Genomic DNA, 24,706 nt, shown 5'->3' on the forward strand with positions numbered 1-24,706 from the left:
GTGAGAAAAAAAATGATGCTCTGACAACTTCATAAAATTAAGAGGTATAATCAATTTCTATATAGGTGAAAAGCGGGCAAAACGGGGTACTCTTTAACAAGTAAAAGTGAACCCCGTTTTGCTCAACCTTCCTATAAAGAAGGGGAAAAAAATATCATAAATTTTGATTGATAAATTTTTTATTTTTCATGAAAATAAACAAAATGAATCTGAATTTTTTTTTCATAGTACATGTAAAAAATAAAAATTTCGTAAAAAGTCCTGATTAGTCAAATTCAACAAAATTGGAGATATTTAAAAATAAAAAAAACTTCTTTACATAAATTCATAACTTTGTTTGTCTGGGTAAAACAATTCGAAAAAATTTTAAAAAACGCTTTTATGAAAATAGAAAACAATAAATATTTAATAAAATCGAAAAGGGCTAATTTAAATAATGCCTTTACACATCTACTGTTATATATTATTCATTAATAATTTTTTAATATATATTTGTTATAATTCAACATATTTTTTTATGAAAATTTTTTTCATAGTGGGTGTATACGTATAATTTATAATTGGTACATTGCTTAAAAATTAAATCTATATTCTACTTTCAGTGTTGAAAATCATGAGTGATGATTTATGTAAGTAATAATTACAGCTACCATTTATGCCAACGTCTGATCCAAGGATCTCAATATTTTTTTTCACAAGGACACAATGGACTTGTGTTAAGAACATGAGTTTATAAAAATTCAATAACTTGGAACAATTTTTTTTCATATGTACACATAATATCTGTGTGGGTAATAATAATTTAAGTTAATAAGCGTTATATTATTCATTTGTCTTTGGTGAGAAAATGATGCTATCATCATAATATATGTTACTACACTCCATATTATTTACACGGCATTGAAGATGAGAGATACATAAAATATGCATAAAATACTCTGGATTATTTTTTGCTATTATATTATTCAACTATATTGCTACTGTGTGAATTATTATGTTATTAATTACAAATTATAATTATAATATTATTGTATCAACTCTTAACATCAATACATAATGAGATGTTTATTTTACAGTATTTTCGTAAAGTATTCGAACTTTTATTAATTAAGAAATGAAATAAGTAATTACTGAAATAAAAATTATTTTTTCATAGCCTAATCAAATAGTCATTTTATGTCAAATGTTTATCGTGAGAATTCCGACGATATATTATTGATATAATTAATTTTCTTATTATAGAGATATAAAAGATTATGTAATTCATAATAAAAATAAATAAACAAGTTTCTATAGTGAAAATGTAATGTAAATTACGTATGAAATACCGTGGAATACATTCTAAATACTAGCACGTGGGATTCATTGGAAGGTAGCCAAAAAAAAATTATACATAGAAAATCACGCACCATTGAGTTGTTGAACTTAAAAAAAATTTTGTTAAATCCAATTAATTACTATTTTTACATTTAATTTTTACGGCTTTTGGTTTTATGGTTTTTACGGCTTATTGACGTCTAAGCACGATAAATTTTGAAAAAATTAATTTTTCAATCCAATTTTTCTCATCTGCGTTTTATTGGAAGTTGCGGATTGACAATTACAGCTTAATGTTGTTTTTATTAATTGTAATTAATTTTTTTCGCTAGGCAGTTGGAAAAATTTTCTGTTCTTTGAGTAGCCATGATTAAAAATGTTTTTTACGTACGGCTGGAAGACAGCTATGTTTATATGTTATTTATAATTATATAGGGCCATTTTTTTTATATATAATTATATATGGTATTATATATAACTTTTTTTAACCGGGAATCTAAAAATATTTGTAGAATTACAAAACCGTTTTGTAAAATTAGTCAGCTCACAGAGCTATATACGTTTTGTAATATTACTATACCCGATTATAATTTTAAATAAATGTTTTGTCTATTAACTTCCAATACATTTTTTGTAAAATTACAATCGAAACTTTTAACAGCGTACAAAAAACAAAATTGAGTTAAACTTATATGGACAATTAAACTTTAATAACGATGTTAGATTTAAATTAAAATTAATTTCAGTCACACAATAATAAAGAAATTGTATAAATAAAAATTTGAAAGAAAATATATCTTTTTAAGTAGATAATTAATTTCCAAACCGGTGAGGTTAGCCGAGTGGTCGAAGGCGCATAGCTTATAGAGCACTCGGACTGGCTCACCGGCCAAGCATGGGTTCGAATCCCAAGTTGGTCTTAGAAACCATCTTGATTGATATTCGAACCTTGCCGCGTAGATTAAGATTTTCACAACCCCAAAAAGACCCCAACGTACCACTCTCAACAGTTAAAGTCGGCGATATGACCACAGCAGTTAAAACCGACTTTAAATAACAATTAAAAAAAAAAAAAAAAAAAAAAATCAACTTCCAACAATAATGTAACTAATTAAAGCTTTTTAAACTTACTTGAATTTCTTTTTTTTTTGTCAGAAAACTTAATTTCATGTTTTAAGTTTACGTAAGTTTAATAGTCTAATTGAATCTTCTGAAGTCCTAATAATTTCATCTCAAGCATTCATTTAAGTTCAAAATAATCTGATATAAGTTTTTAAGATTGATAATTTTTGTAGCGGGAAATTTAACTCGTCTTAATAATAAACGCATATTAATTTTTTAATTTCACCCTGTTGACTTAAAAAAATCAAAAGTCAATAAAGAATTTTGTTTAACTCAACAATTTTCCCTTCATATATATATAATTCGATGAGAATAAAAATTTACAAATTTACAAACTCTAAATTTTATTACATATTAGTATGTTGTTTAAAGTGTCATGAATCAATAATTAAAACTATAACACCTTGTAATTTCATCATTATCAAATTAGCATGAGTAATTTATTTAAATCATAATTATGATTATAATTACAGTTACTGACTAATTAAATTAACATAAATTATGTAATTAAAAATAAACAATTTCATAACATGTTACAATAAAAATTTTCTTAAAAAAATTTTCTGCACTCGTTACCTTAAATAAAATCATAGATAAGGATAATGTCGAAATAATAATTATAAAAACCAACAGAATGTTAATATCTTTACGAATATATATATAAAATAAAAAAAATGTTGACAAAGTTAAATTAGAAAGGCATGTGTAGTGTGAGGAGGTGGAAGAAATACTTTATACTACTATCTTAAAGCAGGACACAATTCTCTCCTTCATAGTGCAGTTGTGTGCTGGTAAACATAAGACACGCGGCATAAAACACGAGCCTTAACGGCTCACCGCAAAAATATTATTTAATTATAAAATATAATTGTTTTGTTATAAATTATAAATTATAAATAAAAAATGAACATGAACTCAAATATTTTGTTGCTGTTATGGACGATATCATATTCAGTGAATTTCGGACTTGTGAATAGTCAACAAGGGCGGTTAGGAATCGCCTATCAGTGGAAATATATAGATTGGGTTTGGCCGAACGTGGTGTTGACCGAAAAAAAACATATCATTGAGAACCCGTTCACGCAGGACGTTGATGTTGATGTGAGTGGACGTGTGTTTGTTACAGCTCCCCATTGGCTGGAAGGTACGCCGATAACGCTGTCTGTTATCACGGATCTGAAGGGTCCTGGCGGTCCTCTTTTGACCCCCTATCCTCATTGGTCTTGGCATACACTCAAAGATTGTGATAAACTTATTTCGGTTTATCGGATTGCGGTGAGATATTAAATGTTCTTTATTCTAAAAAATTTTTTTTATTAATCTAGTTTCATTTTTCGTTAAATTCTGTTGACTTAAAAAAATCCCGACAGGAAAAAGTATATATGTTAACACATAAATAGATCTATTTAATCTAATTCAAACAAAAAATCTGGAAAACGGTTGACCCTGCAGGCCATTCCTGGAACTTTCCGCTTATTTTCGAGCGTAACGCTCGAAAATCTATTCATATTTTGAGCTTTTCAAGCTCAAATTTTTAAGTGGCTATAATTTTTAAACGCGTTGTTTGACTCCAACTTGCTTGGTGGCATTCGATGCAGTTTTTTTAGTACAAAAAATAATTTGAAAAGAAATGGAGGAGTTATGTGAAAAAAACTCTTTTTTCCAAATTTTTCGCCAACAAATTGTTGTAAGATTTTGAGATAAAAGCGTATTAAATCGGATATAAATTCGTACAAATATATTTTTATTTGTTAACACAAAAATATTTCTATAATTTGTAATTTAGAAAAAGATTATATTGATGAAAAATAGTTTTTATATTATTCAAATAGTTCATACAAAAATAACAATTTTCTGATATGGTCCGATTTGCCCCTATACAATTTTCGACATAACTTTATGTTCCTATATTAGGTCTGACATAGTCATAATGCCCATAAATATTTCTAGCAAAGTAGTTCTAAAAATTTCGACAGATGGCGCATGATCGCTCAATTATCTCGCTACAAGATAGGTAAGTCTGAGGTTTTTAGTTATATGGTAAATACATCTTATTTTACCTTTCTAAAGAACTTATCTGACGGTGGTTTTTAGTCTAATCGAATGCTTAATTTTTTTTTTTCAATATTTTTTTTTTTTCAATTGAAACAAAAAAAAATTGAAAAATTTTGATAAATTATTTTTTAACTTTCATCAGATCAGGCCATTTATGAAAGTCGACTATATCAGAAAATAATTTTATTGAGAATAATAAAACTTTTACTTATATTCGATTTTAATTTGACAAGTATGATAATTTTAAAACTTATTAACTTGAATTTTGTTTTTTAATAATTGCAAATTTAAACTTCTCTCAGATCGAATAATTTAATAACTTGCTATCCTCGGAAGCCATTAATTAACTGACATAGAACAAGATCATTAGTTGAATAATGGATATGATAGTTAACCTTCTAATCAATAACAGACTGAAAGAAAAAAAATATTAAAAATAAATATTAATTACATAAAAGTCAATGTACTATTAAATAAACTAAAAGTGAATAAAACAACTGTTGTGACAGATAACTAATAATTTATTTACAAAAACAACATTCACTTATGAAATTAGTCTTTATCATTAATTTTTTCTTGCGCAACAGATCGATGAATGCAACAGATTATGGATGGTAGACGTGGGACGTATTGCCGATCAGTCGATTTGTCCAATGAAAATAATGATATTCGACTTGTTCACGGACCGATTAATCCACAAGTATGTGATTCCAAGTAGTCAGACATTTGGAACGGCTTCATTGGTGACGCCGATAGTCGATATCCGTTCTTCGTGCGATGACGTCCATCTCTACATTGCCGATGTCGTTGAAAATGGAATCGTTGTTTATAATCTCCAACAAGACAGATCATGGAGAATAAACAACACTTATGACAACGCATTTGGTCCTGATTCAGATGGTATGAACATAACTATTGCTGGTGAATGGTTTGATTTAACTGACGGTATTTTGGGGATGTCTTTGTCACCGCCTGGATTGTTCCAACAAAGGTAACAAGTAATCAAAGACGATATGATAACAAATTTAGCATAATTAGTGCTCTAAGCTATTTTGGTACATAGCATCTCTCCATAACTCGAAAAATCAAATTTTACCTCTGTATCTCGAAGATAAAAATGTTTTATTTTACAACCTTCACAACTCGATTATTTGAGATTTATTCTCTGCAATTCGAAAAAAAAAATGAGGTTATTAACAAATAAAGTATATAACATATTACTTAATATCAAATTTGTTAATTAAAGTGTTCATTTGTTTCAGATATCTATACTTCAACTCACTGGCAAGCTACAAGCAAAAATTCATGAGTACAGATAGTCTGAAGCAACCCGCGTACTTTCAGCCAATAATGTACGAAGCAATTATTAAAAGACCAAGTCAAGCTGGGGTCCAGGCTACGTCAAAGGATGGCGTTTTGTTCTTTCAGCTTGCCGAGTACACAGCAATCGCGTGCTGGAATATGCAACGACCCTTTACTCCAGATAACATTGAAGTTATTTCACTTGACGAAGAGGCACTGCAGTACGTCAGTGGAATTAAGGTTATAACGAACTCTGAAGGCATAGAAGAACTTTGGTTGAATACAAACAGACTCCAAAAAACAGTCAACAATACGAGAAAACCCACGGAAGTTAATTTCCGAATTATTGTTGGTATCGTTAAGGATATTATTCGAGGAACTAAATGTGAACCTTCTGGACTACGCACTTCATATCCAGATGTCTCAACATGGCAGAGAATATACTAGAGAAATTAACATTAATTTAATCTAATTTTATCTGTAATTTCAGTAATTTTTTTGTAAAAATTATGATTTCATTTTGAAATAAGTTGTAAAACTTTATTTAAGTTTTTTGTATTTTCTTATTGTATGTTGTTGCTTTGTTTTTAAAAAATTTCGTGGAAAAAGAGTAATATTTGAGTTATACTTGCTCTGCGCATGCGCCAAGTTTATTCCAGTGATTCTATAATTGTTCCTGACATGCGTCTGCGTGAGACTCGTTCCAGTGATTTTAAAGTCATACTTGGTCTGCGCAAGGGTAAAATTTGATCCAATAATACAAAACTTTTTTCGAATAATTAAAAAAACTATAAATCTAACAGTTAATTTTTGAGAAAACTGATTTTTAAAACATACATACGATAAGTTTGAAAAATAATCAAATTTTCCAAATTTGTATTATATTGAAGTTATAACTCCAAAAAAAGTTATTATATTTCCTTTTTGATATAGAAAAATACAATAATTGTAAAAATTATCAATGCTTTACTTTTAAGACCGGGAAATTCTAAAATTATCAAGCAGTCATAAAAACTACGCACAATCAAACCAAATTAATAGTCGTATTATTCAAACGATAATTATTTTATTATGACCTATTATTCTATTATTCTATTTATAATTGTAATTTAACTATCGTTATTTTCGGGTAAATATAATCAATAAAATTTTAGTACATTAATTACCGGACATTAATTACTTACTTGAAACTATAAAATCTGCATGTGTCCGTGATATTTACGCTAGTTTTTCGAGGTGAAACATTAGATAAGTACTTAAATTTTTCTAAAATTGTAACAATACAACGTAAGCAGATTTTTCATTTGTATTTCATTTATTTCAAAAAAATTGTTAATATATTAATAATTTAATAAAGAATTATAGGACTGGTCCAAAAGCGTTTCCAGAACCTATAATGTTACTACAAAAACTAAAGATGTTGCGGTTTGCAATTTCACTTGCAGTCATAAACGTTATTCTCAACAGTTCGGTATCATCATACATGCTTAAAAACAAAGATTATTATGACAGTCCAGTGAGCCGATTGGATTCTCAATTTGAAGATGTTATGGTAATTAAAATAATGATAACATAAAAACTATCAGATAAATTTTTAGTTTTTAATGTTCCTGAAAATATTCTTCAGGTGATGGATCGAAATCAAACGGAAACTTCATTTCCGATACCAAGAAGAATTAAACCACGGAAAACGCCACCGAGGCCAAATGTGAAATTCTGTCAATTTAATCCTGTCACATGCTTTTGATAAGTCTGATGACGACGTTTTATAAAATTAATTATATTACAAATTGAAATCTCGTTATTTTTCGAAAAATCTGATTGGAGAAATTTTGAATGAAATTTGAAATAATGTTGTATACTTACTATCTAGGATCCGAGAATATAAATTTTTTCTTTGATCCATGAAAAAACTGATAAAAAATGTTATTGTAGAAAATTTTGTAAGTTTTGCTGGACATATAAAAAAGAGAGAAAAATTACGTACATAACAATCTTTTTTAAATAACGAACTATAAAAATTGTGGTAAATCCACCGATTTTTTTTTTCTATTGTAATATAATTAAATATCAATTTAATTTCATACATTCCTATAAAAATAAAGAATTTTATCTATACATAAATAAATAATTATTGAATGATTTTTTTTCTTGTTAAAGCTGTGAAATATTTATTCTTTCGAAAAAATTTTTTTTTAAACCGTCTAAATCTCTTTTGTTAGATGTGACTATTCGAATCTGTAGCGAAAAAATATTTTCTTTCAAAGACCTTACGGATCTTAAAAATGTAGAAATTTATTGAAGTAATAAAAAATTTTGGTTTTAAAAAAAAAATTATTTGAATGATTGGTGATTAAAATTGAAAATTTTGAAAAATTAATAGTTGAGATTAAATAATAGCTTCGATTCGATAAACTTTAAGAATTTTTTATACCATAAAAAATTTTACTTTTAATTATTTTATTAGATTTTTTTTTAATCTTACCATTTCTAATATCATTTAAAGATAAACATTTTTTCATAAACCCTTTTGTCATCGATAACGCGATATCAGAACAAACTAATTTTTTATTTGACAAATACGGTCTAAAACATACGATCTATAAATTATTCATCAATCGTGTGCGTCAGCAAGTGTAAAATCCTCACAGTGATTATTAATAAAATAAACTTTTATCGTTTTAATATTTTCTATGATTTGATAAACTAGGAATAAATTGAAATAATTGAGCATAAGTTTCTATTCTCATAAATTGGCGTTTGTAAATAAGATTAATTTATATTTACACTATTTCGAAATGCCAGACTTTTTTTCTTTTCTTCAAAAGTGAATTATAAAAACTGATATCAGTTTGCTTTCATCTTTCGATGGTTTTTTATCATTTCATTAAAAAACTCTTTCTTTAAAAATTTCAAGCGCTATGATTCCTTATAAGCACTTATTAATTTTACTGTCAGTTGCATTAATGGCTCCAATGTGTCTATCGCAAGATTCCCGAGATACTGAAGTGGCTGAAAAATTAACGCCATCATGGGGAAAAATATTTCCGGTCTTTGAAGTACCTTTTACTGACGTAAGTCGATATTGTATTTGTTATTTAAGGTAGAAGTACCGATTTTGGTCACCTTGGCACCGTTTTCGGCCAGTAAATATTTGAATTAATTTATAAAAAATTATAATATTATAATCATATTTTTGTTGAGTTTTAAAAAATTTATATTAAAACAAATTGAGTTTGTAATGGTTTATTAATATAAATTCATTTCTATCGTTTATTTGAACAATAAATGACCATAAACGGTACTTCTACCCTATTACTTATTTTTCATGAAATAATTTTATCTGTGATTGAATCCGCAAGTGATTGATCATTTTGCGGGCTTATGTGATTAAAAAACAATTGGAATTTCAATTCATTCTTCGACACAGGATGAATTTACTGACGATAGAGTAGCATCAACCCCGGAACCGGGCAAAGAAGATGAACCAGTTAAATCACAGGATCGGAGGCAAGATTCCAGACTCCAATGCTTCTTCAACCCCGTATCTTGTTTTTGAAATAAAAAAATGTAGCTATTATTATAATAAAATAATAAAAATTGCAACAATTAAGGACACAATCTGAGAAAAGTGGTTAGGTTTAATCATATATAACAAGATCTATACTGAAAAAAATTTAACTTTATTGAAGAGAAAATTCTTGAATCAAGTTAAACTTACTTAATTCTTTATTTCTGATGATCAGGCCTGAAGACTCATGCTTGTTCATGAAAATCAAAACAATGAAAATATTTCAAATGATTTTCTTGGTTTAATAATTTTTTTTTTAATCCTAGAATTTTTTAGAATATTCTCATTCCATCAGAATGTCAACGTAAATTTTAGAACCTCCCAGATAATTTTTAAAATTTCTAGAACTTCCTCGATCGATCAGAATCTAAAGGTAGATTTTCGAACTTTCTAGATCATTCTAGAAATTTCTAAAAAATTCCAATTCAAACACAATCTAAACGTAGATTTTGGAACTTCTCCTTATTAACGTCCTGTACACTGATAGAAAATTTATGTTGACTCAAGAGATATTTTCTTGATCTAAGAATTTATTTTGGAAGACAAATGATTATTTTGCTTTAAGAATTTCTTGTCTTGATTTAGATTTTCTTGGCTCAAGAGCTATATTATCTTCAATCGATACATTTAGTTTTTCAACCAAAATAACATTATCCTTTAAAAAAACTTAAAATAATTCATCAAAGTATATTTCAAAAAATAAATAGGCTTTAATTGTTATACCGAAAAAAAATTATTTCTTGGAAATAAGTAAATTAATGACTCAAAAAAAAAAGCCATTCTTAACACAAGTCGGTAACATCTTGAATCAATGTTATCGCCTATCTTGAACCAAGAGACAAAAATTCTTGAAAGAAATATATCTATATCTAGTTTCAAGAGTTCAAATTTTGAAGAAAAAAAGTTTCTTGAATCAAGATTGTTTTTCTATCAGTGAAGTTTTCGTTTTTTGTATTTCTTAAAAAGTTTTTGGACACCTTTTTAAAACTAACCTATCAAGACATAAGTAAAATGGAGGGTAGGTGCCCTAACCTAACTGAACTAAGAAGAAGTCTCAAGATCTCCGACAACGCACTCCTTTCACTTAATCAAGAAAACCACATCACAAAAATCAAAGGAATGTTATCTATATTAAAACTTAAATGCTAAATTTATAAATTCTACTACTCTTATTCCTGTACAGCTGTATTTATATTTGTTTTGCTTTGTATTTTGCATAATGTAGTAGCTGAGGACTTGGTACGTCAGGGCGACTCTAAACAAATTAATTAAAAAAAAAAACTATCACTCCAAGGAGAAAAAAAATTATTATTTAGGATTAATTCGGATAATAAAAAATTTAGTAATTTTTTTTTGTTCAATTGACCCCCTCATCCCCGTCTATGTAATATAATAATACTTACTATTCTAGATAGGAATAAGATCTATTATTTTTCTACGTGTATACTTGAATATAATTACACTGATAAAAAAATCAACTTGATTCCAGAAAAAATTCTCGATCCAGGACATTCATTTTGATGAAGAGTTTGATCATGTTAATTTAAACGAAGAAATTCTTGAATTAAGTGAGTCTTCCTTGAATCAAAATAATCAAACACTTCAAAATAATGTGCTTGGTTGAAGATTTCTTCTCTTGAATCGAGTTAATTTGTTTATCAGTGTATAATCACGTTAGAAATTTATATACAATTTTTTACATTTTCATGCATAAATATATCTTGCAATCCATAATTAGATCCAACCATTTATCTCTAGGATCGTTATTGACTTTTCGCTATTACGGCCTCGAAGTCTAACTTCCTTATATATTGGTCCTGATAACCAGCCTTTCTTAGAAAGACGTAGACTTTCAGTGGTTGCGGTTAAGCTTATCGTCAAGTTTATGACAAGTCTTTGCGGAATAACAGTTGTGTAATAGTTGATGTAAATCTACGGCCGGAATTTAAATGTAAGATAACATACGACTTGTGGTTAACTTTTCATCAATTTTACTATTCGGAAGAATTTTGTAGACAAATAAAAGTTACAATTGTGACATCGTAGGTCAGGACCAGACTTTCAATATCTTCACTTTCATAATTTTGCAGCTTAAAATTTATAATATTACATCGTAAAAATTCGAAGATTTACTCCTTTTATACGCATTTTTACGATGTAACATCGAAAATTAAAAAATGTACAAGTATCAAAGTGAAGATTTAAAGTTTAGTCCTGCAGTGGTAAAAAGGTTAGCTTGATTCAAGACAAAAATTCTTAAACAAAGACTACTACAAGGAAAATAGTGAATTTCTTGGTACAAAAGAAAAAATTAGTGAGCCAAGAAATGCTTTTTTGAAACAAGAATTTTATGTTATAGTTCAAAAGTTTTTTCTCTTGACTCAAGAAGTTTAGTGTTTTCTTTATTATAAAATTTTTTCTCTTGAGTCAAGCTAATCTTTCTATCCCTTATCAAAAAAAAGAATTAAAAATGATTCACACTATTATTAATTTATATTTATTGAAATTTTTAACACTATTCTTAATTTTAATTTATTTTCTATTTTTTAGTTTGGTTTTCTATAAAAAGCGTGTTTTTTCGTTTTTTAAAACTGTCATTTATTTTTTACTCTTAGATTGGTTTATTTATAAAAGCCTGATTTTTTAGTTTTTTTAAAATATTATTTGTTTTGTTGAATTAAAAATTCTCTTTGGTGTTTGAAAATTTGTTAATATTAGATAAGTCGACTAAAGATAATGGTTGGAAATTAAAATTCCTGCCTTATCGACTACAGAGAAAAATTATATAAATTAACAAAAATCTTATTTTGCAAATCGAAAAATGGAACAATTTTATCAAATTAGTGTATTGTCATCGGTCCTCGATAAATCTACAAAGTTTGAACGAAATCAGGCCATTTAAAGTGGGTCAAAATCGCGCCCAAAGGAATCGGTTACAAACATACAAACATACAGGTGAAACTAACAAAAAGCGTGTAAAAGTGAGGGTTATAAAAAGCGTGTAAAAGTGAAGTCAATAAAAAGCGTGTAAAAAGATTTGAAGAATTAGAAAGTATTCAAAATGATTAAAAATCAAATCATTTTGAATTCTTTATAATTCTTTTTTTTAATAAGGGATTATTGTGTATTACGATATGACAATTGTAATTTTTTCTACAATTTTTTGGTGTACACTTTTAATAAAACACAGAAAAAAAAATTAACTTGATTGAAGAGAAAAATTCTTGAACCAAAAATATAATTTTGAAGAGGGTAATTGTCTTAAATTAAGACGAAAAATTCTTGAATCAAGTAAAATTTCCTTAAATCAAGAAACATTTTCTTAAATCAAGAATTTTTCTACTCAAATCAAGAATATGAAGCTCTTCAAAATATATATTTGATTCAAGAATATTTTTTTTCTGTGAATAACTCGCACATAAGAACAACTTACTGCTAATTCTAGCTAAGAAAAAAAATTAACTCAAATCAAGAAAATAATTTTGAACTTCACAGTCTTGATTGAGTGGAAAATTCTTAATCTAAGAAATTTCGGACAATAAAACTCTCCAAATTATTTTCTTGTTTTAAGAATTATTCTTTTGATTCAAGTTAATTTTTTTTCAATGTGTTCTTTTATTTCTATCTATTAAATTCTTCAGATTCCGGTCGCAGATTCAGGGTAAGTTTGTTAGAATAGCTATTAAGAGTTACACTATTGTCGGTAGGGCAATCTACACACGATTGGTAACTTAACTGCTTAACCTTACACCAGTCAATAAAAAAGACCTTATTATTATCAACCCATGAATTTTCATCATTTTATCTATAAAAAACCTTTTTTCGGACAGTGTAAAATTCTGTGTTGGAAAAATTTTACCAATACTCATTTAATTTTCCTTTAATAATTAAAAAAGAAAAAAAAATAGACCAAGTAAATATTAACTGAAACAGATTAAAATTTAATTTAATTTTCAGTATTGACATTCTAAAATGATGAGTCATCTAATTCTATTTTTTATGAAATATAACATTACTCTAATCTTTCCCTTCCAATCTATATTAATGCTGATATAATCATTCTCTGACGCAATATCCTACACACCTACCATATAATTCACTATTATTATTATTCCTATCATTCAACACAATTATTACAGATGATTAATTTTTCGTGGCACAGATGAATAGCTTAAAATTTCTCAATCACAAAAAGAAAATCATTAATTTCAATTGATAAAAATTTTCTCTAAAAAAAATGACCTTTAGTCTGTCACTTCTAACAAGAATGCAAGTATTACTCAATAAACTAAAGAATAAATAATATTTTAATTAAACACAAACAAAGAATTTAATCACTCGTCGGTTTCCGAGTAGAATGAGTCAATTGTAACATTAAATTTATCATTATTTACTACACATTTACTCTCAATTAAATAAAACAAATAAGTTTAATATTAAATATCAACATGGTTATAGTTATTAATAACTAAGTGACAATTAATAATTATTAATACAAACATGATTAATTGCAATGGAAATGATCGAATTCGTTGAAGCGTTAAGACCGGATTAATAATTTTAAAAAATTAAAAATGACAAATAGAGCGATGGTAATAAGCAATCGAAGCCTTGAATTTTCTTTAAGATTAAATAAATATAACTGATATTTATATTACTTATTACCATCTTAATTAAGACATTATCGATGCAAGGCGATAATAATCTCACAGATTGCAGAATTATCTATCGAAAATTACGCATTTAACTGGGCTGAGTATCACCAGCTGTCAATTTATTAGAACAATAAATCTAATTATACCAAGGACTCGAAATTAAAATTTAAACGCAGCGACAGGTTTTCTTTAATGGATTCCGTAAAGTCTTAAAGGTATTTGTGAGTAAGGTCTTTACCAAAGGCACGATAATATCTGAGAGAATGTCTAGTGTGCAAGACATACCACGCGGACGCGGATGTGGTTAAGAAATGGTGCTTAAAGCGTTATCGCACGTGTCAACAAATCGGTAAACAAAAAGATTACTTATAAATAAGCAATGAAATTAATTATTAAGGTAAATAACTTTGTGATAAATAAGGAATTATTATCATTGTAGGACATTAGCGTCTTGCTGGAGTGGGATTTTTAAATCTATTTTTAATAATACTAAGTAGGGTTTAAACATAAATTAGTTGTTGTTGTGTGAGATCTAGCGTGCTCAACTTATCGGGTTTCATTAGCTGTCTAGGCTAGATCAGAGACATTGTTATTGAGTGCCTAACAACAGCACGTGCTTTTATCAAATCGAGCTCCAAGTTTAATTGTAAGTAATAGGCGACTTTATGGGTTCGCGTCCAGTAAGTGTCAATTAAGTGTTACGATTGAGTGCTAGTCGACTGAAAGTTCGTCAGAATGACTAAAAAAACAGGCTCGGATAAGTTGAGAAGAAATCCGATCGAGAAAGCGAACCCTCTTAGCCGATTATTTTTTTGGTTTGTATTTTATTTTTTTGTTTGAGGTTCGAGGTCTTTTATTTTTTGTTTCACTCCAGGTGGACGCTGGGGTTATTCAAAAGAGGAGCTCGCAATGGAATCACCATGGATGACCTTTACACTCCGTTGCCGGCTGATAAATCCCAGACTTTGACTGATATTTTGGAAAGGTATTTTCATTTATTATCATCGGAGATTATTATTTTATACCGCGAGCTATTAGTCAAGTGCTTCATGTTTGTAGAAATCAATCAGGGACTTTACTTTTTTGTGAAATAATTAAAATATCACGTGCTGTCGGATTATCGAAACTCGTTTTTTGGTGTAGATAAATAATTCCAAAAATAGCAAACGTCTGCCGGTACTTTGATTTTTTAGAATATATTACAAATCAGAAAAATTTTTTCGAAAATGTTCGCATCGGAAGTTTTAAGATATCTTGGGGTGATATTTTTTGAGTGTCTTTTATGGTCGTTGTGATGATTTATTTGAAAAAAATTGGGAAAACGGTTCACCCTAAAGGCCATCCCTGCAACTTTCCCCTGATTCCATACTTAAGCGCTCAAAATTGAACTTATTGCGTTTTTGAGCTCTTCGAGCTTAAAAATACGATTTATGTGTTGTATTGAGCTCTTCAAGTTCAAGAGTCTGATAGAAGTTTAATTTTGACAGAGGTGTTCTCTATAAAACACTACTATTTGAATTTTCAAACCGCAATTACTTTTGAATAAATGAACCGATTTTCACGCAGTTGGCAGCATTTAACGCAGTTTTCGATGCCTTATGAAAAATCTTTGAATTTAAATTGATCAAACAAGAAATTTCTTTTATGTTCGTTGTGTTGATTTATTTGAAAAGTATCAAAGTTTATTATTTTCACTGTTTTTCTGAAACTTTTATTAATTTCATTGATATTGAATCATCATTCGCAGAATTTATATGAAAAAACAGACAAAATGGTGATGAATCTTGTGAATCTTATTTGGATAACATTTTAAAAATGACGAAAAGTAATAATTTATTACCTCATCTTTCCGGCTTGATCAATAATAGTTTCTTAGGGAAAATATTTTTATGAGTAAACTGTATCTTTGTGACTCATAGATAATTTCTGCAAAATTCTGTCTTCAACTTAAGTTTAATGTTAGAACTGTCCTGAGGCGGTGTCAATGATTCAGTGACCGATTATATGTCCTTCAAAGTGAAGCCGAATTATTATTTTATAAGAAAGACATTCTTAACTTATGATATATTATAACTAATTTTATAATTTTACTGCAGGGCTTGGGATGATGAGTTGAAGAAACTGGAACCAAATAAAACTCAGAATAACGATGATAATAATAAAAAAAAACCAGCAAAGCCAAGTTTGCTTCGAGCACTCATCAGAACCTTTTGGATGAAGTTTGCAGCGATAGGAGTGCTCCAAGTGTTTGAGCAGCTTGTCTTATTTAACTTGCAGCCAATCATCCAAAGCTGGGTAATTTCGTACTTCGGAGCTAAGAATGAAAACTCGATGACTCAAAGTGAAGCCCTGAGCTGGGCTGTAGCGCTCATCATCGTAACACTGGGAATCACGTTGATTATTCATCACACGAATTTCTTCGGGGAGATATTAGGGATGAGAATGAGACTGGCCTGTTGTTCTCTGGTCTACAGAAAGAGTTTGAAACTGAGCAAGACTGCGCTGGATGATACTCCGGCTGGCCAGGTTGTGAATCTTCTCAGTAACGATGTTAACCGCTTCGATTTGCTCCCTGTGCTCTTCAATTATCTATGGATCACACCGCTTCAGGTAAAATTTGCATAAGTAGTGTGCTAGAGGTGAATAATTTGAAAATTGTGTTGCTTTGTCATAATTAGATCATTGTAATCGGATATATAATCTGGCGCAGTATCGGGATCTACACTCTAGTGGGCTATGGAATGCTCTTTTTGATAACGTTTCCGATGCAAGGCTACGTGGGAATTGTCTCAGGAAAGCTCAGAAATGTTACCGCTAAATTGACTGATCGACGAGTCCAGCTCATGAGTGAACTAATTGCTGGCATTCAAGTATGTTGATATTTATTAAAACGATTAACGATGGTGACGCGTAAGATAGTTGTATAACTACGAGTGCGAAGCTAATTGCCTTCAAATATATCAAAATCGATTTAATAAACGAGTAGCTCAAGTAATGTTTATTCGAGTAATCTGAAATATATGAATTTGTAAAAATGACTTAAAATTGTTGATTGGTCGTATAATTGTATAGTGACAGTCAAAATCAATTGTACATTGTGCAACTAGTACGATAAGCTCTCGTGAGAGAGCTTATCGCACTAGTAAAAAGTTTAAAAAAAAAGAAACAAATTTATTTCGAATAATAAATACAAAGTAATCAATATTAATTAACAAAAAATAAATATACACTACTAATAAAAATTAAGGGAATAAAAAAAAAATGCAAATTTTTCTTCAATTTTCGACGGGCTGTATTTCAGCGAAAAATGATCGTATCGCAAAAAAAATGCATTTTGACGCTCCAAGTCTCTAGTTTCCAGATCGTGAGGTCAAAATTTTTTAGAAATTACGGTTTTAACATAATCCGAAGAAATAGAGCGAAAAAAAAATTTTCCACATTTTTAATTTTTTTTTCGCTCTACGGGCTCGGAAAAATTTTTTCAGACAAAGCGACATTATGAAACAGCCTGTTTATTCAGCTTCAATTTCATTTTTTATTTATCTTGATACGACCATTTGTTGCGGAGATATCCGAGATTGAACAAAAAAGAACGCTTATGTCTTTAACCATCAATATCTTTGCAACCAATAATTGTACGATAAAAAAAAGGACAGTTTTGGAAACTGGAAGAAGTTTCCAATAAAACCGTATGAAAAAATTCGAAAAAAAAAAATTTTATCGATGTACGATACCGGTTGGAAAAAGGTTGAAAAAAAAATCAAAAATTTGGAAAATTTTTTTTCTCTCTATTTCTTCGGACCATGTGAAAACCGTAATTCTTAAAAAATTTTGACCTCAAGATCTAGAAACTAGAGACTTGGAGCTTGAAAAAGCATTTTTTTTACAATACGATCATTTTTCGTTGAAATACAGCCTGTCGAAAATTGAAGAAAAATTTGCATTTTTTTTTATTCCCTTAATTTTTGTGAGTAGTGTATATTTTTTTTTTTTTTTCTGTTAATTAACATTGATCACTTTGTATTTATTATTCGAAATAGATTTTTTTTTTTTTTTTTTTTTTTTTTTTTTTTTTTTTTTTTTTTTTTACGACCTTATGACATAAAAATGTATTTCATTAAAAATATGATCTTTATAATGTCAACCTCATTTCTTCAATATTGACAGTTAAATTATGTTTTTTTTTGTTATTTATTTTAATTTTAGCAAAGTAAACTTGTCGCACTCAAATAACGGTTTCATTTGCGAAAAAACCCACGAGTAATTTTAAGATGGACAAACAGCACTTTATTAACCGCAACAGCGAATGCTAAGATACTACTTATTCTGCATGAGTAATAAAAATCACTTTTACGAAACTAATTCCAAGTTTATTTTAAGATTTAATCAAGATTATGTTTATTACATATTTACTCTCTGCTAATTGTACTTAGGTTTAACATATTTTGATCTTCTTATACCGTCTGGATTATTAAAACCATTGTAAATTTCTTTGTCAGGTTGTAAAAATGTATGCATGGGAGATACCATTCAATAAAATAGTCACACAAACGAGGTTGAATGAAATAAAACAGATACATCGATCAAACAACATACGTGGATTGTATTCCAGTTTATCAGAATTCACACAAAAAGCGATGCTGTTTATGACACTGGTTATCTTCATAATGGTCGATGACAATCCAATAACTCCCGGAGTTACTTTCCAGTTGTCAATTTACTACAGTACTCTCCAATTGCTTATGACAATATTTTTCCCGATATCAATTATTTCGCTGATTCAGGGTATCATTGCAGTCCAAAGAATTGAGGTGAGACAATTTAATAAAACCAACCCATCAATTTTGCATAAAGAATAATCGTTAATTTAACTTTTTCAGGAATTTCTTCTATTAGAAGAAGTTAAAGGAAGTGCAGAAGTTGAAGACAAAAAGGAGTTGGAAGTTCCAGCGATTGAAGACAAGAATTCCGAGAAGAAATCTAACCCAGGAGCTGTAGCTGTTAAATTGAATAAAGTTTCGGCTAATTGGAAGTTCGGACAATTGCCTCCAACACTGTATGATGTCTCACTGAAGATCAACGGAGGAGAACTTTGTACTCTTGTAGGTCCAGTCGGTTCGGGCAAAAGTTCTTTTTTAAATTTGCTCCTACAGGAGCTGCCAATTGGTGCAGGAACGATTGGACTCTTCCAGTTCTCTGATGGAGAATCAACAGAAGCAAAATCTCAATCAGGATTTATACAGGACAATCCTAAAATGAAGATATCATACGCTAGTCAGGATCCGTGGCTCTTTACAGGAACTGTGCGAGAGAACATTCTATTTGGACTAGAGTATGATGACACACGCTACCAAGAGGTGAGAGTGATTTGATCATTTGCATTTCAAATATTATCTGTTGTTATCTTCACAATTAGAGCTGATTTTAGGTAACGAAAGTTTGTTCTCTTCTGCGAGATTTCAAACATCTACCCAACGGAGATCTAACTACAGTCGGAGAACGAGGAGCTTCACTGTCAGGCGGCCAGAGAGCGAGAGTCAATTTGGCCAGAGCAATCTACCGACGAGCCGATCTGTATCTTCTAGATGATCCGTTGAGTGCTGTTGATGCACGTGTCGCTCGACGGCTCTTCAAAGATTGTATCCTCGAGTATCTAAAAGGCAAAACGCGGATCTTGGTGACGCATCAACTTAATTATCTCAAGCAAGCTGATACTATCGCAGTTTTGGAGCGCGTAAGAATAAAAGCTCTTAATGTTATCTTTACAATACTCTTAATAACTCTGTTTATCTCACTAGGGCTCGATCAAACATCACGGAACTTTCGATACTTTAATTCAAACGAGTTCTGTTTTCAACAATATGCTCAACGCTCTGAAGAAGAACGAGGAAGAAAAAGAAACTGAAACTGTTGTTGAAGCTGCCAAAGAGGAAAGTTCTGACAAGCAAGAGACGGAAGTCGCAAGCGAAAAAAATAATTTCTTCCGTCGAGCTAAGACCAGGATGTCCCAAATTTCGATCAGATCTCACGATAGTTACAAATTCGTAAGTATTTCTTCGGAAAACAACAGCTCTAGTGAACATAATTAACTGCAGCAATGTTTTAGATGGTCAATGAAGATGCTGACGAAGTGAATCTTAAAAATACTATCCCCGACGAAGTAAAGGGTGAAGGATTTATCTCCAAGGAGATTTACTTCCGATATTTCCACGAAGGTGGTGGGATCATTGGATGCCTTCTGCTGGTCCTGATGTTCATTCTGACCCAGGTTGCTGCGGTCGGTGTCGATCAGTGGATGACTTTCTGGACAACTCTAGAAACATTCAGGCCTTGTATCCAAAGTGCAGGTGGCGTGTGTCCAGGGGCTGTACGTGAATCTAACGCTCTCATTAACAACACCATATTGAGCTCACTTCTTGATAGCGATGGTTTGCTACCCGCCGAAACTGCAGTCTACATCTACCTCGCTCTTCTTATCACTTTCGTCACTCTGTCCATGTCCAGGGCCCGTTTTCTCATATGGGTCGGCATGAGAGCTGCACGCAAGCTCCACAATCAAATGTTTTCTAATCTTCTCCAAGCGACCATGTATTTCTTCAACACTAATCCTTCGGGTAACTATTTGAACTATCTTGAAAAATTTAATGAACTCTTGATTTATCCATTTGATTAAATGAAATTATGATGTTTCTTTTTCTTCAGGTCGACTTTTAAACAGATTCTCAAAAGATGTTGGAGCAATGGATGATTTGCTTCTACAATTTATCATAGAAGCATCTCTTATATTGATGGAAGTCCTCGGTATCTTGATAAATATTATCACTGTTAATGTCTGGATGTTAGGAATTACGATTATTGTCGGAATCATATTTTACTTTTTAACATTTTACTATTTAAAATCCGCTCAAGATGTTAAACGACTTGAAGGAATCGGTATGAATAATTAGGTTTTAAATGAATCCTTCCATCATGTGTGTAATAGTGAAGTTAGTTTTAAAATTATCCCTTTCTTTTAATTTTCAGCGAAAAGTCCAGTTTTTACGCATGTTGTCACGACAATGAACGGCCTAACCACAATAAGAAGTCGAGGCAAAGATGTGCAACTGATGTTACGGAACGAATTTGATCGGTATCAAGATGATCATACCGGAGCATGGTATTTAGTTATAGCTTCTGGAACAGCATTTGGTTTTAGCATTGACCTTGTCGCTTGTACGTTTATTGCCGTTCTGTGTTTCTTGCTCATTCTTATAAATCCAGGTAATTTTAAACTTCAATCTGATAAAAGTTAGTTTCACAAATTTATTCTAATCACAACTTTGAATACATCACCAGAAAATACATTTGGGGCATCGGTTGGTTTAGCGATATCTCAATCATTGGCTTTGACGGGAATGCTTCAGCATGGAGTAAAGCAAGCTACCCAAGTACAGTCGCAGATGACAGCTGTTGAAAGAATAATTCAGTATACAAACTTACCAAAAGAAGGTCCTATAGAATCATCGAAACCGTTGCCTGAAAACTGGCCATCCAAAGGCCGAATTCAGTGGAAGAATGTTTATCTCAGTTACAAAAAAGATGATCCTGCTGTCTTAAAGGTATAAAGATCGCGAGTTATACTTAAGCTTGTAAGTGAATTTCAGAATAATTCAATTAGTTATTTTTTCTGCTGATTAGAACATTGACCTGATGATCGAGGCGGGCTGGAAAGTTGGAGTTGTCGGAAGAACTGGTGCTGGAAAATCCTCCTTGATATCTGCGCTCTTTCGACTAGTCGATGACGGTCTCGAGGGGCAAATAATTATTGACGGTCTAGACACTAAAACAGTCGGGCTTCGAGATTTACGATCGAGCATATCAATAATTCCTCAGGAGCCTGTTTTATTTTCTGAGACACTACGATACAATCTCGACCCTTTTAGGAAATACACTGATATAGAAATCTGGGACGCGCTGAGGGAAGTTGAATTGAGTAACTTGGCCCTCGACCAATGGGTCACCGAAGGCGGAACAAACTTCAGCGTTGGTCAGCGTCAGCTGATTTGTCTCGCTCGCGCTCTGCTGAGAAACAATCGGATCTTGGTTCTCGACGAAGCCACCGCCAATATCGACTCTCGGTATGTATTATCCCTGCTCCTATCAACCCAAATTTCCTAATAATGTATAACTTGAACGGTGATTTTGATGGTAGGACTGATGCGTTGATCCAGCGAGCTATTCGCTCGAAATTCGCAGACTGCACAGTTATAACAATAGCTCACAGATTGAATACAATCATCAACAGCAACAGGATTCTCGTAATGGACAATGGATGTGCAGCGGTAAATGATCAATAAAATTTTCTCTATCTATTTGTTCTATACATCAATTATTAATGTTCTTTATCCAACAGGAATTTGATACACCTTACGAATTGCTGATAGAAAAACCGGATAGCATATTTGCCAAAATGGTCGAACAAACCGGGCCATCCATGACTGCTAAAATACTCCACGAAGTAATGGAATTCCATAATCAACGATCAGCTCATGATACCAATGATTCTCCTGCTGTAGATGATCTTGATTTATCATCTGATGATACAAAACTTTAAAAAATATTAAAGTGAGCTCACCGCGTGTTATTTATTACCTCATTAATGTAAATCATTGCCTTAGGATTTTTGATAGGTATAAACTATTGTTAGAATTTTTAAGTGTACCAAATTCTCAGTGAATACTTAAGCACTAGTTTTTTCATAAATATATGTATAAGTGTTGAATATTGACAGTTGATACTCAATTTAATAAATTACTTTTACAAAATATTTTTGTTACAATAATCTTTTGAGATAAAATAGGTATAGATTATTTTATCAACAACCAGACCTTGAGGGAACTATGCATAATTTTCTTATCATAATTTTTATGCAAATCACTATATTTAATAGTATTTTAACGAATCGAAGAGAATCAATGTATTAAAGTGGTTGGAATATTTTTTAGCGCTATTGTTTCCCTTAAAGAAACGTGAAATCATCAGAGTTCTTATAAATATTCGAAAACTAATGCATTAACTTCAATAAAAAAATTAGGAAAACGGTTAACCCTGAAGGCCATCCCAGCAACATCTCTCTACTTTCGTAATTAAGCGCTCAAAATTGCGCTTATTACTTTTTTGAACTCAAAGAGCTCAAAAATATAATTTTCATGTAGTTTTGAGATCTCCGAGCTCAAAAGTCTGATAGAAGTTTAATAAAACACTATTTTTTGAATTTTCAAACCCTAATAACTTTTGAATGAATGAACCGATTTTCACGCGGTTAGCAGCATTTGAAGCAGTTTTTGATGTTCTATGAAGAATCTTTGAATTTAGATTGATCAAACAAGAAATTTCAAAGTAATTCCGAAAAAACGCTTTTATTCGTTTTCTTTCGTCAACGATAACTCACGAACGAATCAACCGATTTTGACCGGCTTAGTGGCGATCGACGTGGTTTTCTGATGTTAAGAGCTGATTAGTGTTTGGAATTGATCGATCAAGCCGTTTAAAAGTTATTCAAAAAAAATTTGATTAAAAAAAATTTTTTTTCGTAGTTTCTTTAAGATACCTCAAAATCTACAGGTCGGAATTGGTCCAAACTGTATTCAAAATCTAAGTTTGGTCAAGCCCTTTCAAATAACACCAACCGCGATCAAATCGGCCAAGCTGTTCAAAAGTTATGAGAAGTTTACATACATACATACATACATACATACATACACCATCGCGGGAATAGTCAGGAAAGCTTCATAGGACCTCAAAACGTCAAGATCTGATGAAAACTCGATTTTCGAAAAACGGGGTAAAAACAGTAACTTCCCGATTTTTGAAAATGTTCAATTTTCTTAGCGGGAAGTTAAAAAAGACTAAGTGCATGTGAACGATGAGAATAATTGCAATAGATGTCTAGGGTTTGAGTTTTAATCATCGAAGAATTTAATTGCCACCTAAAGATAGTTATATAAGATAATTATTTTCATCGTGAAGTATTAACAAAAAAGCTGTTATCGGTCTTCATGAAATTAAATCGTTAAACCATTAAAATGACGTGGTACCGAATTTATAAATGTATTATCGATTGTAGAGTCATTTAAACTTCTAATATTATATTCTTGAACTCTATCATTTATTAATATAACTACTTATCAATCAGAATACGAACTTGATCTTGTTATTCACCTACACATTGAAAGTCGATTATATTTTTAGACATCGAATTGGAGATAGAAATGTAATTAGTGTCGATGAAAACCACGTATTCTTCTTAAAAAAAAAGTAAATCGGGTTTTTTATTTTTAAAAGTCATTTGATTTATTTTAAGTAATTACCTAATGGAAAAATGTATGTGATAGCCGATTTGGTAATTAAACCCTCAGGTTATTGATTCGTCATTAAATTTTAGATGATAAATTACAAATTTCTTTTTTATTAATAATTAATGACTAATTTTCTGCTATTTATTGAAAATCAATATGGAAATTTATTATTTTAGTATTTTGCAAATTTTAATGAACTAATATTGATCAACGTCAAATTTTTGATTTGATTAAAAATTAAAATAAATAACTGAGATCTTCTAATTTTGAGATTCTTATCGCACAAAATTTAACATAAATTGGATTATATAATTTAAAAAAAAAAAAAAAAAAAGTAAATGAAATAA

At 30.2% G+C, this 24,706-nt stretch overlaps 2 protein-coding genes across 3 annotated transcripts; both read left to right on the top strand.

Annotated features, from left to right (window-relative positions):
- Window positions 1-3,236: 3,236 nt before the first annotated feature.
- Window positions 3,237-7,968, top strand: LOC141538159 (major royal jelly protein 9). 2 transcript variants are annotated; one of them, XR_012481010.1, is made up of 4 exons: window positions 3,237-3,714; window positions 5,082-5,485; window positions 5,757-7,348; window positions 7,424-7,968. XR_012481010.1 is itself a non-coding variant. In XM_074259510.1 (3 exons), the coding sequence occupies exons 1-3, from the start codon at window positions 3,343-3,345 to the stop codon at window positions 6,241-6,243; spliced, it is 1,263 nt and encodes a 420-aa protein (XP_074115611.1). In that variant the 5' UTR covers window positions 3,237-3,342; the 3' UTR covers window positions 6,244-7,968. The 2 variants fall into 2 exon arrangements, 1 of the variants encoding a protein (XP_074115611.1); XM_074259510.1 differs by having other exon boundaries at window positions 5,757-7,968.
- A 6,356-nt stretch (window positions 7,969-14,324) lies between these two features.
- On the top strand, window positions 14,325-22,828 carry LOC141538061 (ATP-binding cassette sub-family C member 4-like). The gene is made up of 15 exons (XM_074259327.1): window positions 14,325-14,837; window positions 14,897-15,007; window positions 16,119-16,632; window positions 16,701-16,892; window positions 18,522-18,833; window positions 18,903-19,379; window positions 19,451-19,756; window positions 19,821-20,066; window positions 20,129-20,636; window positions 20,725-20,955; window positions 21,046-21,282; window positions 21,358-21,620; window positions 21,700-22,139; window positions 22,214-22,343; window positions 22,415-22,828. The coding sequence occupies exons 1-15, from the start codon at window positions 14,758-14,760 to the stop codon at window positions 22,613-22,615; spliced, it is 4,248 nt and encodes a 1,415-aa protein (XP_074115428.1). The 5' UTR covers window positions 14,325-14,757; the 3' UTR covers window positions 22,616-22,828.
- The last annotated feature ends 1,878 nt before the right edge of the window (window positions 22,829-24,706 follow it).

The sequence above is a fragment of the Cotesia typhae genome, unplaced genomic scaffold (genome assembly GCF_013202065.1).
Source record: "Cotesia typhae breed Kobodo isofemale line unplaced genomic scaffold, CoteBio_Ctyphae contig_20, whole genome shotgun sequence".
NCBI classification, from domain to species: domain Eukaryota; kingdom Metazoa; phylum Arthropoda; class Insecta; order Hymenoptera; family Braconidae; genus Cotesia; species Cotesia typhae.

Bases quoted from the DNA above. Each gene is read 5' to 3' on its own strand.
- LOC141538061 (XM_074259327.1), top strand. From the start codon at position 14,758: ATGACTAAAAAAACAGGCTCGGATAAGTTGAGAAGAAATCCGATCGAG. The intron at 20,956-21,045 runs GTATGAATAATT...TTTAATTTTCAG, and splicing joins TAAACGACTTGAAGGAATCG to CGAAAAGTCCAGTTTTTACG. The intron at 21,621-21,699 runs GTATAAAGATCG...TCTGCTGATTAG, and splicing joins ATGATCCTGCTGTCTTAAAG to AACATTGACCTGATGATCGA.
- LOC141538159 (XM_074259510.1), top strand. From the start codon at position 3,343: ATGAACATGAACTCAAATATTTTGTTGCTGTTATGGACGATATCATAT. The intron at 3,715-5,081 runs GTGAGATATTAA...CTTGCGCAACAG, and splicing joins TTTCGGTTTATCGGATTGCG to ATCGATGAATGCAACAGATT. The intron at 5,486-5,756 runs GTAACAAGTAAT...CATTTGTTTCAG, and splicing joins CCTGGATTGTTCCAACAAAG to ATATCTATACTTCAACTCAC.